At 34.5% G+C, this 17,756-nt stretch overlaps 1 protein-coding gene across 1 annotated transcript; it reads right to left on the bottom strand.

Moving 5' to 3' along the window:
- Positions 1–238: 238 nt before the first annotated feature.
- On the bottom strand, positions 239–11,994 carry LOC110877633 (cyclic nucleotide-gated ion channel 2). Its single transcript, XM_022125792.2, has 6 exons — positions 11,329–11,994; positions 6,291–6,506; positions 5,559–5,987; positions 1,187–1,423; positions 880–966; positions 239–765 (listed from the first exon to the last, which is right to left on the bottom strand). Exons 1-6 carry the CDS (start codon positions 11,974–11,976, stop codon positions 274–276), a joined length of 2,109 nt encoding a protein of 702 aa, XP_021981484.2. The 5' UTR covers positions 11,977–11,994; the 3' UTR covers positions 239–273.
- Between the last annotated feature and the right edge of the window lie 5,762 nt (positions 11,995–17,756).

The following is a 17,756-nucleotide window of genomic DNA, read 5'->3' as shown; positions in this document are numbered from 1 at the left end:
TTTCAATGCGGGAAGATGATCTGACGGCTGAGATTGTAGCGTACGTAATGTACGATAAGCGTATTTGTACGTTAACCAGCCCCTATATATATATATATATATATATATATATATATATATATATATATATATATATATATATATATATATATATATATATATATATATATATGAGACATGCAAGTTTGTAAGGGTTTATATAAAATTAATCCTTATAAAAATGCAGAACCATCCATGGTGATACAAATTCAAAGAATAATAAACCGACTCTACTCAAGTCTCAAGATGATCATGGGGTCTAAATGACATGAAAATCGTAGCATACTGCCGAAGCATACGGTTACTACCACCATCCTCCTCAGACACACGATTCACCGCCCGCCTTGTTCTCACCACGTACCGTCTCCAAGCTAGTTGTATATTCACTGCTGCCCAAGTCCTCCAATTCGATGAGTAATATCTAATAGTTCGCTTCAACCTCTCATCCACAAATTTGTAGCGAAAATGATCAGTCACATAACGGAGATGATTAGCATCAAGCCCAAATGCCTCTGTGGGCTCTATACATGTAAATGTTGCAGAACATGTCGGAACCCTGTTTATAAATGGCTTCCTTAGGCACCATGATAAAAGCTCATCACCTATGTAGCCTCCTGGACCGAGTGTACTTGTTGCAACAACTCCTTTACTTAAGTTTTGGCTAGTTTTAATGCGTCCTTGAACTATAAACACCATTTGTTGAACCAGGTCGCCTTCGCGTATTATCTAGGATTAAAAAACAATCAAATTAACAAAATGTTCATGATGCCAGCTCAAAAATGACTAACATATAGCATGATCAGTGTGGTATTCGAGCCATTGATAACAAAAATTTGTCACCTTTTCATTTTTTATAAATAATAGCGGTTTAACACGGTCACATATGTTGTCGAGTATTAAGTCGTCTAAATTGTGGAACAGAGGTACCTGAATAACATATAACAACTGTTAGTAACATTAACATCAAACTATTGTTCAATTTATCGTATGCACAATAAACTTTGAATGAATTTCAACCCGCTGATACATTTGATTCATTTAATTGTTATCTATACTTTGTGATTTGTCTAAAAAGATATAAATCACCATCCATATTTACTCGTTCATATGTAAATGAATAAAAAATAGGTGAAAGTGTGTCATTTACCATGCGTATGAGCTCAAGACATAGAAAACGCTTGATATCGCGTCTAAGGCCTTCAGGTAAGTCTTTAATGAGTTCCATCTCATCTTCACCTCCCATCAATGCCCAATTTTGGCGTTCATAAAGACGAACTCTTTGTTTTAGATGTGATGGTAGTTGTCTTCTCCTCATCCACCATTCCATATCGCGACGTTCTAGTTCCATTTTGCTTTTTTCTTGCATAGCATCTTCCAAGAACACCTTCATTATACAATAACGAAACTAGAGATGTGAACCAGGATGGGATCATATATAGAGCAAAACCACAAATTCAAAATAACATAATCAAAAAGGAGAAAACTGAATAGCTTGAGTCTCAATGAGGATCATGAACCGAATCATGATATTCGTTTGTTTTAAGCCTAAACAATATGTACATAAATAAAGTTGTTTCAGTTTTGAAAATACTATAACAATGTTTCTGGTTTCTATTATTATAACACAAAGCAATTAAAAGAAATAAGAATTCAGGAAGGGAAATCAACATCTTAGCATAAAAATCAAGTACAGAGTTTCTATTATTAAAAAGTTGTTTCAGTTGTTTCTAGTACTAAAAAGTTGTTTCAGTTGTTTCAGTTTCAATAATTAATTTTGGTAATTTGTTAGGATTAATTTGTTGTTATCGTTTTCATGGGAAGTAGTGTACTATTGTGATCTGCTAGTTTGGGACGTTTTAAGTTGGTATCCACTCGTAAATCTATTCCGATTTATTCGGTTTTCGGTAATTGTCGATTTTAGCGAATTTTTAGGTCTTGTGAATTGTTTGACTTTAGCGATATGTTGGGTTTTGGCAAAAAGTTTGCTCTGTAGTGAAAAGTTGTTATGTGGCGAAAAGTTAGTTTGGACGAAAAGTTTGGCTTCGTTTGATTTGAGTTCGAGTTCTAGTTGCTCTCATTTGTACCGTTGTTCTATTTGGGTTTCAGTTATTTTCAGCATGGATGATTATAGTTCGTCTACACGTGTTTTTAAATTTTCCTTCCACTGATTTGTATATTGAAAACAAAAAAAAAAAAATCACTACAAGTCTAGGTGCCTGTTGTTTCTTAACAAGGCAACTGAACAGAACGCAATGACACTTTTCAAATCAGAGTGCACTTTTTGGTCTCGTACCAATGCCTGCTTCAGATCCTCAGGTTTTTGTTTAGATTGTTTCTAAATTCAGGTATGTCTTCGTCTAGTACCTCAAGTATTCCTTTATCAATTTGGATTTAGGATTTTGGTGCATCTCACGGTATGTTACTCTACTTGTCATCTTTTGTATATTTGACATGTGGTCCATATGCGTCTATTATGCCTGCTTGTACTACGTCGTTACCAATAAAAGGTGTTGGATTTGTTGTTATTCATCATATTTCTCTCACTAATATCTAATATCTGTTATATTCCAAATCTTGATTTAAACCTTGTTTCAGTTAGTCAGTTGTACAAATTTGATCATTGGGTGTTCCTTTCTGATTATGTTTGTTATGTACTTGATTCACTTTCTATGAGGGTGATTAGGACATGTGTTTGATGGTCTCAAAGAAATTGGTGTGGCTGCTTCTAGTGTTGACTTCTTTTCCTTTTGCTTGAGTCGTTCATTGGTGGCATTCTTGGTTAGGACATGTTTCAGCATTGCGTTTACAGTATTTGGTTTCTACATGTGCTTTGGGTCATTAAACACTGGTGACATTTCTGATTGTACAGGGATACGTCACCAGTCTCTACTAAGGGTGAGACAATTTATCATGTATCTTTTGTAGATGACGACACTCGTTATACGTGGGTCTGTCTTTTGAAGCGTAAATTTGAATTCTTTGCTTTTTTTACAAGGACTTTAGATCCTATGTCAATACGCTACATTCGGCTATGATAAGTGCTTCCAATGTGACTAAGGGGGTGAATATAACTCCAATGCTTTGACCTAGTTACTTGCGTCAGATGGTACAATACTCGAGCCATAACCTACTAATACTCCTCAGCAGAATGGTGTTGCTGAAAGGAAACGACATCATCTTATGGAATCTGCCCACTTATTTTTTTCTACCTACTTTGGGAGAAGTACTCCTAATTGTTAGAACCTAAAATACTGTTGTATACTGACATATCCGAAAAGATGAAGCTTGGTAGTCTCTTTATTGGGTTGTCTTAAGGTTATGTATACTAGTGATACTCCTGCCAACACTAGTGTGCCACTTGGGTTTTCTATTGTATAGTTCACTGTTGCGAGTCTAGTATTTTCTCAGATTAGCTTGCAGCCGCCACTTAAGTGATGACGGCACCAGTTTTGCATGCGCCCACGCCGGTGATAGAGGAGTGTCGTTAGGACATGTTGGCTTGCCTATAAATAGTTGCTCATTTTGCCATTTTGAGGGTAGGCTTTTGGATATATCGGTCTAAAAACGCATGTGTGTTTCCTGGCAAAATTAGCAAAGTCTTAACACTTATTGTGAACATTTCCAGTCTATTCAAAGCTACATATGATGTCCATCACATTTTCTTGATTGTGCTTATTTCGGTTTCTTAGTTTTCTAGCCATTTTTGGGTTCAAACATCAAATTCATTGATGTTTTGGATCCGAATCTTGTTGAGAAATGTCAATGGCATTGAAGATCCTGGTTTTAGACATACAATTTGGTATCAGAGCCATGATGCTCTTGATAGTTTGAATTTCTGGTCTTTTTGAAATGTTTTAAAGTTGTTACAAAATTTTCAAATTCAAATCTATTTTTGATGGATTAATTGGTGTTTTGATGAAAAACTGTTAGAAAAATGTTTCCAAACTGTTTATTGATTTATTTGGTTAATTCATTGTGTTTGTAGATCGATTTGTGTGATTTTTGTGTTGTTTTAGAAGAAGGCGGGGTTTAGAGTTTGTTTGGCGACACTCGTATAATTTTAAAGAAGATGGTGTGTCAAGCTGTGTGTTTTTAAGCTCTTTGTGTGTGTAATGGCGACACTCTAGTGTCGGTTGTTGTGATATCTAACAACACTTTTGCTCTTCCTACCAACACTCTCTTAGCTAACTCACGTTAGGGTCTTCACTGTTTTCGGGACGATACTCGAATTCTCGGGCTTGTGCTAGCGACAGTCCGGACGATACTCAAATTCTAAGCTATAATTTGCATGCCAATAGGATCTCTTTAGTTGTTACATTGTCCGTGTGTTCTCTTCCCGGCAATACTCGTCTTTAACAGGCAACACGCTTATTATTTTGCCTTAACTTTGTGAAATTGGACCCTAATCGAACAATCTCTAAAGAACTCGAACTTATTTTCATATCTAGGCTACCGAAATTGAAATATGGTGATGATTTTGTTAACTGAAAAGAAAAACGGGAGCCTTTTACTACTTCACTAATGCCTCATTGTTACCTCTATCATTATTAAACCTCTCCAACCCATGACTTGATCATCTAAACAACAAGTGTTTAATATCAACCCATCAATGTACTCCAATGTAGATAAAATCTTGTTGGCAAGAGATAACAAAGCATACGGTGCAATCCGCATGGCTTTATGCGAACACGTACTTTGAGGGAAATGTCAAACTCATGGAGGGATTAAGATATTTGATTCAAAAGGAGTATGATACTTTCGGTAGCATTAAAGGTGAAAGCTTGATTAATCACATCAATAGGTTTGTGAGGGTTGTTAGTCATTTGAGGAATGTTGGCGTAAATATAACCTATGTTAGTGCACTATTCGTATGGCCATAGTTAGAAAACTAATTGTACTTGTAATGTCAACTGTCTTAAATCTGTATTTTACCGAACAGAGGTTTCGCTAGATAGCGTTAGGAGTGATTAGGATGAATTAGGATACGGTATGATACGAAGAGAGCGGATTTGATCAAGTATGATGTCATCATCTAAGATGATGACATCATAATTCCTACATCATCATTACATCATCCAAGAGATGTATGCATGAGATAAAAATGTCAAAATGCAACAATTATGGTGAATATGATACATACGTACGGATGAATGAGAAACACCTTTACAACCGTACGGATTAAGGATTATCACATTCGTACGGATCAAGTATCATCAACATTTATAAATAGCTCATCACATTGATCCGTTCAATAACTTACATCCGTTCAAGTAAACATCTTCAAGGCTTCATACGTATCAAGGACATGATAGGTGATTTTGTATCGTAGCGTCGAAACTCTGTCTGGTTATTGCGAGGACCAAACTAAACTCTGAACCTGAACCAATATCCAATTTTGTTGGTCCAACTTTGTAAAAATTGACCGAGATTGTTTGGTCTGAATACAATATAATCCTAGAATTTTCTTGGTCCTAACTGAATATTCACACGAAAACAATCAAAGCAAGACGTGTATTTACCTGAATATTACCGATTAATAAAATGAAGAGTAGCAACCCACTTAGCACCACACAAATACTAAACATCACTTCAAACAAATTAGTTGTTGGCTCAAGATCGTTTCCAAATGTACCAAGGCTAAATAGACCCCATGCAATGGTGTATAGAATCTTGAATGTGCGTGCGTTGCTAGAAACAACAGGAAGTGCCATTCCGTAAATGCCAAAGTTGTAAGAACCATCCATATCTAAACACAACGTTCTATCGAAATTAGTGGTTGAGTTTCCAGCACAACGGTCACCAAATGTTCCCTCGTGTAATAAAAACTCGTAGCAAACGTCACTGGCACACGACAAAGCTAGATAACATGCGTTTTTCTCATTGCATTGTTTCCGTAGGCACAAAACCACCCTTTGTATCGCCAAAGCATACCAACATCCACCCACAACCTATCATAAATTAATAAGCACTCTTTACGATTATCAGAGTGATATGAATACATGAACCACAGGTGAATTATGATACACGATCACTTAATATCATTATCCTCCGTCACTAACAGTTTTTATCACCAAAGAAGATGTCTTGCATGTTAAGTAGATTCAAATTCAAGTAAAGAATCTCGATAATGACATAGACATTTAAAAACGAGTGGAAATAAGGAAAGCGTATAACGAAATTACATAAGTGCATTATGATGAGAGAAATAAACATATATTTATAGTGACAAACATGAAGAAGACCATACTTACATGAGAAGCGATGAGGTAGGCGATGATATTAAGGGTGAAACCCAACGAAATAGTGCCAAAGATGTAACCAGTGACTTTCGCCATCCTTCTTATTAGCGACATTGAGTGGTAGACTTTGGGTATGAATTGGAAGGTGAAAATGACCAAGAGGATACTCATTATTGCCTGGACTCGCTCTTCTCGTATTAATCTAGGCACTATTAACCAGAATACAACCTGAAAAGTGGGTATGATTATGGTTTGTTACTCTTATGCTAAGGTTAAAGCATAAAGCCAGAGTTCGGAATTTATATTTCTTAATGGTCCAAACTTTTATACATGATATAAGTGCTCTTGGCCAAGTGGTATATAGTAAATACCTGTGTAGGATTATCATTAAGATAATAATAATTAGTGATTAACCAAAAACATAAAGTCGTTTTGAATTCTTTCACTAATATTCGAAAAACCATAGCAAAAAAGGTAGAAATTTTGCTTAAATTTGTTATTTATAATGCTCTAAACGATAATCCATGATACAAACGTCATGAGCCCTTGTGGGGTTATTATAAAAATATAATGATGTGATAGAGAAATAGATTTCCCTTTGTGCAATTTTGTAACAATTTTATTTAAAAATCTTTTTACATTTAGGTAGTTGATATTACTAAAACAAAATCAAGTTTTTTTAATTTAGATCTATATTGGTCTTCACAAGTTATCTTTAATCACGGTAAGTTTATGTTTTAGTTTCGTTTTCCATTTTCAATGATGATATTTCTAATCTTACACCTTCATCTCTTGAATGATTAGACATTCGTTTCTTATATTTTCTATATTTCGCAATCTCTAATATTACCCATTCATTTTTAAGTTCACATATCTGGGATGTAAGGATTGTAGATATTTGATGGCGTGTTTAGATTTTTCTTTTGGAACAAATTATGAAATTATAAATAAAAAAGTATTTAATGTTTGGATAAACAAATTAACCTTCTGATTAGCTTAGTTGATTAGAAATATAAAATTGTATTTTGCAGATGCTAGAGGTAGCTAAGTATCATGCTCATCTTGTTGTTTCTATGAATTCTGATAAACGTTCTTTATTAAAAGCATAAAAGCAGAAATTGGTTAGTTTTCTTCAAGGTATGTTCTGGTTTGTATGATATGGGTTTAAAGTTAATGACATATCTGTTTTCAGTTTTCGAATTTTTGACATGTCGACTACTTACTTGGTACACTTATAATTCCTCCATCTGGTAGTGATGTCTATTTTGCAACTTATTTACACCTTTATCTAAGATAAACATTTGATTTGATCATCTTATCTGGAATTGTGTGCTTCAAAACCTATCACTTTTCCAATTGTTATTGAGAGGCACCATTTGCGGTTGCAACCTTTATTTGATTATTTCATGATTATTATAAACCTTTTAGGTAACAGCCTCTTTATTTTGGAATTATTTTTGTAGAATTTGACCTTTATCTCTCAAATTGTAGGTGGCTTTCGATTACATTTGTTTGTTTTTTGTGGTAGAAACTGAGTAATGAGCTGCACATGCAATTATTCGATTTGTTGTATATTTTTAAAGGATCCTTAGCCTAGAGTATCTGAATGTGAAAAGAATGTTGTTAAGTGGATCCAAAGGGGTTTGGTTGATCTGCTTAATGTATTTGATTTATTTTTTTAACTTAAACATTTGACCGGTTATAAATAGACCTATTTGTGTAAAAGTCGGTCAAATTACTACCAGATGAGTGTAAGTATTAATTTTCTTCTTCCTCAAGTTTTGAGTTCTACTTTCATTGTTTAAATCAATGAATCCCAAAACAAGGTAAAAAATATTATGTCTTTTTGTTGAAATTTATTTTTAATATATCAATTCATGTAAGGAAGTAACCTTCTTTCTCATGCAGGTGAATGGTAACGGGCAGTGGCGGAACAAGCCTAAAAATTTAGGGGTATCCTAATTTTTTTTTTAGGATCAGGGGTAAATATCCTTTATATAACAGAAATGAAGTTGAGGGTAGTTTTACACTACGGAAATGGAGTTAAGGGGTATTTTTACACTACGGATACGGGGTTGAGGGGTAGCCCATGCTACCCCTATTAACACTCTATGTCCGCCACTGGTAACGGGTTTTCATCAGGAGATGGTAGTCTTGGGCTAGTAATATTAATTTTTATATATTTATGGATGGTATAGTTTTCTTTTGCAACATAATAATATTAAAAAAATTTAATATTAAACTTTTAATAATTAGTATTTCTTTAGTAGGGTTCATGTGTGAACCATCTTTATTAACCCATCCCATCACCACCCAAAAACCTAAACACTCACCCTTACCCCACCACAACGTACCCAAAATCTTAAACACCTCCCTAACCCCCACCAAAAAAACTATATCTCACCAAACGCCCCCCCCCCCCCCCTAAAAAAACTAACGCTCCCTAAACTCTCATCCACCCCATCTAAGCTTTTCTCTAAGCTTTTCGTAATATACACATATGTATAGTTTAAAACTGACTATATAAATATGTGTATAATTCAAGATTTTAAAATATACATATATGTATATAATCAATCTTATACATACATATGTGTATATTATGAAAATCTTAGGTAAATGTGTGGTCCAGAATGTTTCTTAAGTTTCTCAAATAGGGTGGATTTCTCTTAGGATCCCTACCCTGTATATATATATATATAGGGGAATGTTCATTTGAGAAGAAAATTTAATTGAGAAGAAAAAGAACAAAGAGTACAATTGTAAAACATTAAATACTTTTTCATTTATCTCATTTATTATCATCTTTGACTAATTAATTAGTCATAAAAACTATCATCCTTCACACTAATGTTTTTTTTTTACTACACACATCAAAAGTTACCCTACACCTTTCGAAATTTACGCTACACATGTTGAAATTTATCCTACAAACCCGTAATTTATCATATATACATTGTAATTTATCCTACACTCTAAATTATTTTATTTTATTTTTTTGAAAAAATATATATATTTTGAAGATAAGTTACAAATTTTAATGTAGTTACCTATTAAAGATGAATACTACTAATTAATGGTCTTTGTAGATTTACCATATTACCTTTATAGTAACATTAAATACTTATATTAAATGAAGTAAAATGAAACATTTTTATTAGTTGAAATTTCTTCTTTTTTCTTCTTACAAAAAGTTTATTCTCATTTGAACTCTCCACTATATATATATATATATATATATATATATATATATATATATATATATATATATATATATATATATATATATATATATATATATATATATATATATATATATATATCATATATACATTGTAATTTATCCTACACTCTAAATTATTTTATTTTATTTTTTTGAAAAAATATATATATTTTTAAGATAAGTTACAAATTTTAATGTAGTTACCTATTAAAGATGAATACTACTAATTAATAGTCTTTGTAGATTTACCATATTACCTTTATAGTAACATTAAATACTTATATTAAATGAAGTAAAATGAAACATTTTTATTAGTTGAAATTTCTTCTTTTTTCTTTTTACAAAAAGTTTCTTCTCATTTGAACTCTCCACTATATATATATATATATATATATATATATATATATATATATATATATATATATATATATATATATATATATATATATATGCATATCATCATAAAAGAAAATGTTTGAAATATCAAAAATACTAGTATATAAAGTTTAAGATGTTATAAATCAAAAATACTACATGATGGTCTAGGAAAAATAAAAATAACTAATTTTCGGTTTTATTGTTCGGATAAATATGCATGTAGTTTCGGTATTATTACTATTTGTATTACTATTAATATTAATATGGACGTGTAAAATTTTCATTTTTGCATAACTGAGTATAACCAACATATGGAAAATATGTTGTGTTGAGTTAATGATTGTATGTAAAACTAGTTGGATGGCTCGTTCGCGTTGCGGGGTGTTAAGCCAAATATTTCTTAGTTTCATAAAATGTACGCATGTATTTTAGTTACTTGTGCATATTACTCATAACACGATCTCAAAAAAATTACATCGATTCAACCAATTAAACCAAAACATTAACATAGTTTTGCTAAAAAAACGATGGCAAGCCTAAGCTGGAGTCAAAATAGTAAATTGTCAGAAAGAAACAATGAGCGAGTGTTGGACACCTGCTTGACAAAAAAGTTAGATTGAGTTAACCAAGTAAAAATAAAAACTACTATAGTTTTGTAAAAAAAAAAAAAAAAAATCTAAAACGATGGCAAGACTACAGATTTTAACTAGGGCAAAATCAGAAGTTTTTAAAAGAGGGCAAAACCAAAATTTTGTTTTGAACCGGGGCAAAATCATAGTTTCGAACGAATGGCAAAATCATAATTTTTAGCTGGGGTCAAAAACATAATTTAATTTTGAATTGAGGGCAAAAGCGTAATTTTAAACTCAGGGCGAAATCGTAATTTTTGAAAAAGGGGGGCAAAATCATATTTTTCAACTGAGAGCCAAATCGTAATTTTGAGCTAGGGAAAAAACTAAAACGACGGAAATACAACAAATTTTAGCTGGGGCAAAATTGTCATTTTTTAAATGAGAGCAAACTCATAATTTTAAACCGAGTGCAAATTCGTAATTTTAAATTGGGGGTAAAAGCATAAGTTTATTTTGAATCGGGACAAAATCGTATTAAAAATGAAAAAAAAAAAAAAAAAAGACGAGACAGCCGCCCATTTTCCAGCAATGTGGTGGCAGAACTATTGCCCTCATGTAATTTGTATATGTAAGTAAATAAGTGGTTCAGAGAGGAATAACATGAGGAACAGGATATGTTGTGTTGAGTTAATGATTGTATGTAAAATATGTGGTTCAGAGAGGAATAACATGGGGAACAGGAGGAATACTATTAATTTTATTATTATTTGGACGAGAAAAAATTTTAACTTTTGCGTAAATGTTTAACTAAAATATAGGAAATCTTATGTGTATCATCGGGTCAGTTTTTTTGCATGTGAAATTTCAGACTGATAACCTGAGGGACCGGAAGTATGACGAAGGCGTCGAACCAGAACCCTTTGAGTGAGCCGACATAGTGCAAACCGATAGACCATGGGTCCCATACAAGCTTCCCACGTCCAACCACAAGTGACTCCCGTGACACATAAGCCATCCTGAACTGCACCAACATGTAAACAAGATGAATGGCGTCGACCAACGTCCGGAGGACAGCCAACACTGCGGCTAGCGACCCGTCCATGTAAAGGCATGGGGCGCTGCCACTGCGGATTGACAGCGTGTGGACGAAAAGCGGGTCGACAACCAAAGCCATTCCGCGGGTGAACAAGAAGAATTTGTTCCATCTTTGGACTTGTTTGCTGCGAGGGTCGTAAATGCGGTTAAGGAACCCTGATGAGGAAAACTTTGGGCGGTCGTTGGATGAACAGTTGGATACTGTTTTGGAGCCGGGGCGGTCACGGATGGGGATGAGAGAAGAGCCTGCGGAGGCTTCCCATTCGGGTTGATTAGCGCGATCACAGCTTGAGGAGTGGAAGGCGGGGACGCCTACTTGGGTGCAGGCGTAGCACTCGGTTGTGTTCGAAATGGGACCTTCGTCAATGAGCTCTTCGGTACTGTCGGAAGAGTTACTCCGGAGACGGAATAATGTAAAGAACGATGGCATTTCGAAAGGGGGTAATGGACTAATGTTAAGCATGGAAGTGGGAACAAATGTGGGTGGTATATATAGATCATGATGTGTCGGTTGGTAGCTGAGTTTGAAACAATAGCCAACTTTTTAATTATATTTCATACTATTTTCTACATACGTATAGATTGGGAAGATTACGTACAAAAGCTTATATATGTTTAAAATCATTTTTTATACATTGAATAATGATCATACTAATTCACGAGTTATGTAAAATAAGGTTGTAAACGAAAAAAGAGGAATAACCACTCTTGTTTACTTAGGATTAAATCTACCTCCTTCAAATTATAATGTTTTGACAGTAAAGTAGTGACTTGTTTTTACTAGTACATAATAGATCAAAAGATGCTATAGGTGTTTTTAAAAGATGCGGTTCTCCTCTTTAAACCGCATCTTATGTTTGTTTTGAAAAAATTAGGTCAAAAGATGTGGATCTTATGCAACCGCATTTTATAGGTGTGTTGTAAAAAAATCAAGAACCAAAAGATGTGGTTCTAAGGCCGCATCTCTTGATAACGGTAACAAAAACTAGTAATAAAAAATAATTAAATACTAACTGTATTGTGTGATTGATTTTTTAATTAATGATACTAAATAAAAGATATACAAAAAAGGGCTTTGGTATATAGTATTAACAATAATATATAAATAACTTTGTATGATAAACAAATTAGTTTTTTATGTTACACATAATTATGTTTTATTTATTGATTCATTTTGTATACATGTACGTACTTATTTATTTATATGTATTATGTATGTATATGTGTATGTGTATGTGTATGTGTATGTATGTACTTATTTATTTATACGTGTACGTGTATGTGTATGTGTTAGTGTATGTATATGTGTACGTATTGACGTATCGTTTAATGATTAATAGAAAAAGGATTAAACATATAGCGACGATTGTGACGATGGTTAACAAAGGCTGTCCATGCTACATTTTGTCAATGAAGATAGTTTAGGATTATTAGTGGTCCATTAGGATGACTTACATGTCAATTAGGGACGATGGTGGGTATCTAGGGTTGTTGATGCTCCTTTTTTGTCAATGAAGGGTGTTAAGGATTATCAATCATCTACTAGGATGATTGATTGACCAATTAGGGCCAGTAATGGTTAGCTAGGATTATGCATGCTACATTAGTGTCAATGAAGGTTGTTTAGGATGACTGATAGATCAACTAGAACAATGGAGTTCAACTAGGGGTGTTCATGCCATATTGTTTTTGTTAATGAAGGACGTTTAGGATGATTAATGGTCCATTAGGATGATTGATGGGTTTGCTAGGGTCAATGGTGGTCAAATAATGTTGTTCATGTTCCATTATTGTCAATGAAGAGTGCTTAAGATGGTCAATCCTCAATTAGGATGATTGATGGGCCAATTAGGGCTAGTGATGGTCAAGTAGGGTTGTTCATGCTACGTTTTTGTCAATGAAGGGCGTTAAGGATGATCAATAGTCTAGTAGGATGATTAGTGGACTAATCAAGGCCGGTAAGGATCAGCTATGGTTGTTCATGCTACATTAGTGTAGATGAAGGTTGTTTAGGATGATTAATAGTCCATTCGGAGTATTAATAGATCAATTAGGGACATTGGTGGTCAACAGTGTTGTCCATGCTACATTTTTGTTAATGACGGACAATTATGATGATTAGTGGTCTATTAGGATGATTAATGAGTCAACTAGGGCCAATGGTGGTTAACTAGGGTTATTTCATCGTTGTCAACGAAGGGCATTTAGGATGGTCAATGGTCCATTAGAATGGTTAGGGCCAATTAGGGCTGTCCAAAAAGCCCGTGGTTCAAAACTCACTCGGATTTAGCTTGGAAAAAGCTTGTTGGATACCACTTGGTTTGAAACTATGTCGAGTCGGCTTAGCTCGTAACGAGCCGGATTGGCTTGATTTTGCTCGCTTGAAAGCTCAACTTGGCTTTGCTCAGATTATTTTATTTTTAATATATTTCATCTTTATATAGATTATAATATAATACAAAAAACGATTATTATTATTTACATCTATTTAAAAGTATAATTTGATATCTATGACATATTAGAAGGTTGATTATCATGCTAATGAACTAATATCGTATTTCATTGAAATTCAAACTTATTTTGTGTTGTTGAACTTGATTTTGGCTTTGGCTTGTATTGTATTAGGTTAAACTTATTTATTTGGATACGCTCTTTAAACTATTGAATAACATTTTACATTACTGAATTTTGAGAGCTATGTATTAATTTTTCTTTTTTAAAATCGAGCCAAACCAAGTCGAGCCGAGCCAGCTTGGTTTAAAAAAAAGCTGAGCTCGAGGTTAGATTTTCAATTCGGTTTCAAATCAGAGCCGAGCCAAGCCAGCTCGGTTTATAATCGATCCAAGCCTGAGCTTGCCCTGGCATGGTTTGGCTTGGCTCAGCTCACGAACAACCCTAAGGGCCAGTGATGGTCAACTAGGGTTACTGATGCTCCATTGTTGTCAATGAATAGCGTTAAGGATGATCATTGGCCTATTAGCATGTTTGATAAACCAATTAGGGCCTCTAATGGTGTATGTCATACTTGTTTGATACACATTTTTAGTGACATTTAGCTTTTTTACCATTAATTTTGTTTTTAGTCGCACTTGTGACATATTAGCTTAAGGGTGTAAACAAGCCAAGCTATCTGTAAACTACTTGAGATTGGCTTGAAAAAGGCTTGAAACGAGCCGAGCTTAAATGAGTTCGTATTCGAGTCTGAACCTAAAAATAAGTGTTCGAGTCTGAACCTAAAAATAAGCTTGTTTTGTAATTAAGTCCAAGCTCGAGTTGTAATACAAGCATAAACGAGCTCATTATTTTTATTCCTTTTTAACTAATATATTAATTATATATATATATATATGTGTGTGTGTGTGTGTATACATATACATATGTGTGTATATATATATATATATATATATATATATATATAAGTGTTAATAAAATTATTAAAATAACTAAATTGTATTATATATGTGACAATCCGAGATTTCAAGGTCTTTCCTCTACGCACCACTTGTTTCACAACATTGTTTTCATAGTTCATTTTACGTTGTATCTTGTGCATGACATCTGAATGATTAAAATATTGTTATGGTTGGGTGTTACATGTTAATTGTGTAGTGTTTAGGCATAGCATAACATCACACTTGGTTCACACTTGATTCACGAAAAACCCATGCCGATGAAGAATGGTTCTTCGTCACAATCACTCCTCGACGAAGGAGGGTTCTTAGTCGTCAACACCTTGATAAAGTATGATTCTTCGTCAAGAGGTCCTTCACCGAAAGAGTTCTTCGCCAAAACACTCCACGACGAAGAAGGTTCTTCGTCGAGGGAGTTGTTCGCCAAAGAGGGCCCTCGACCCAGGTTATTCGAGGCCCAGATTGTAAACTTCTTGTTTAACTTCTTTTATAATGTAACCGCAAATCACACAGAAACCCTAAGGCTCTCTCTCTCTTTCCTGTGCGACGGCAATCCTCTTCTCAAGCTTTCTCTCTATCTCTCTCTCTCTCTCTCTCTCTCTCTGTTCAAACACCTAGGCGCACACACACAACTCCTCGGTTAGTACACTTATCGTTGCTTATGATTAACCCCGTGTACGCATACAAACTGTTAAGTGATTGATGTGGTTGATAATAAGGATTTTTAATAAATTGTTTATCCTTGATGAATCTGAAAGTCTTGTTTGATAATTGGAACAACGATTTTGTGATTTCATGAAATAGGGTTGTTAGGGTTCGTGTGTTAATAAACTGTGAGTTATGATGTTAGCATCAAAACATGAATTCGGTAGGATAATAACTGTTGATGAGTTGGAACATTGTGTGAAATAAGAATTGTTATGATGTGCGATGATTTCTTTGGTAGTATGCTGAATTGATTATGTATGCGTAAATGTTAAATGTGTTCATGATAATCGATGCGAATGATGGTTATTAGTGTGATAGCAAATGGAACTGCCATGATTAGGGTTTGTAGGAAACCCTAACTATCTGTGAAGTGCAGCGACGAAGGATGTCCCACGAAGAACCCAGGTCGACGAAGAATATAGTCCTTCATCGACTGGTGTTTGACGAACCTCTATGGTTCTTCGCCGTACTCAACCCCGACAAAGGATAGTCCTTCGCCAGAGGATTCTTCGCCAAGGGAGCATTCCACGAAGAATAGATTCTTCGTGGAGATGCTGCGTGTATGTAAACAAACAGAAAAGTTTATGATGTAGATGATGATGGATGTTTGTGTTTATAAGATCTATTTGTTAGATAGAATGAGAAATCTGGTTTGACTTGTGAGAGTAGTAAACTCCTCTGTTATATGTTGTTATGTGACATTCACATGGGATGTGGACTTGTATGAGAATTGGATATGCGCTACATGTTGTACAATGATATTTGTGACGAATGCAAACTGTGTAAAATAGGTGACTTGATTGAATATGAAACTGATTTTTGATTGGTAACCACGGTAGGATTTGGGTTGACTAACTTTGACGGGTAACTTAACATACCGAGTAAATCTAAGGTGAGTTCATTTCTCTTGAGCATGCGTCCCGGTGGGTGGGACAATCAATTGGAATTCCTGAGAGGAATAAGTCTTTTGGGTAAAAAACTGGAATGTTAGATAATACACTCAATTCCTATCACCTTAAGTCCCATCTTCTACCGAATAGTTACTTGAGAGGTAACGGGGAATTAGTTGATAGCGCTATTAGGCTTGGCAACCTCACACCGTACCTGAGAGGACGGGCGTGAACTAATGAGCTTAATCATGACCAATGCTTAGACAGGGGGCATTGGGGATGGGCAAAATAATCTGGAAGCCATCTTGTACGGTACTCGGGTTATTATCAACATTATTATCAATGAACTGAACTAAACACTTGGCAATTAATATTTTCGTAAAACTATGAACTCACCAGCGTTGTCTGATACACTTGTTGCATGCTCGCAGGTCGTTAGATGCTATGGACGAGGAAGTTGCTGTCTGGGATTGCTGGAGTGGTCATGGGTCGAGTCTTTGAGAATACATAACAATACATTTGCTTTCACCTATTTGGTTTTAAAACATTGAATGATGACTTATCTTATGCTTCTGCTGAACATGTTAAACTTGAATTATGTTTATGAATGTTTTATCATTATGAATGGAAACTTTGTTTAAATATCTTGATATTAGTTCAATGTGATTGGTGGCTAGATCCTGGTACGTCATATGCCTAGCGGGGTTTCCGCATGTGGTATTTTCGGGGTGTGACAGTTTGGAATTAGAGCCATGTTATAGTGAACTAGGTTTTAAAACGTTTTTATAAAACCAGACTATAACCAAACAGTTCAGAAATTGACCATGACACTCAGCTCCAAATTGCAAGGTTCGTCTCTCGTTTACTTATTGCTCAGTATATCTAGTGTACACTTATGTATGACATTTCATGTGAATGCACACTTAGCACTACAGCATGAGTTCCTGTGTTACTAGCCTACGTTATGTGTTTGATAGTGCGACACTCCTCTAAACCTTCATGATCTATGTTATGGTGTCTTTTGTTTTGCTACTCGAATTTGAGGAACCTTTTAGCACGAGTTGAGAGGAGCTGAGATAAACATGCAAATCGCATTGTTATTATTGGTGCACACATAATAATAATGTGGGGTGCATACGAGTCCTAGTGAGGCTTGAGGATTGTGAAAGGGGTTCTGCTCTGTTGTCTAACCTAATGATAGA

This window comes from Helianthus annuus, chromosome 9, assembly GCF_002127325.2.
Source record: "Helianthus annuus cultivar XRQ/B chromosome 9, HanXRQr2.0-SUNRISE, whole genome shotgun sequence".
NCBI lineage: Eukaryota > Viridiplantae > Streptophyta > Magnoliopsida > Asterales > Asteraceae > Helianthus > Helianthus annuus.
The sequence above is the reverse complement of the archived record's forward strand: the minus strand, read 5'-3'. Positions and strand labels throughout refer to the sequence as shown.

Excerpts from the sequence above, each read along its gene's own strand:
- LOC110877633 (XM_022125792.2), bottom strand. The coding sequence starts at position 11,976 with ATGCCATCGTTCTTTACATTATTCCGTCTCCGGAGTAACTCTTCCGAC. Across the intron at positions 1,424-5,558 it reads TATTAATCGGTAATATTCAG|GTGTTCTTGGAAGATGCTAT; the intron begins GTAAATACACGT and ends TGTATAATGAAG. Across the intron at positions 766-879 it reads TATTTATAAAAAATGAAAAG|ATAATACGCGAAGGCGACCT; the intron begins GTGACAAATTTT and ends TTTTAATCCTAG.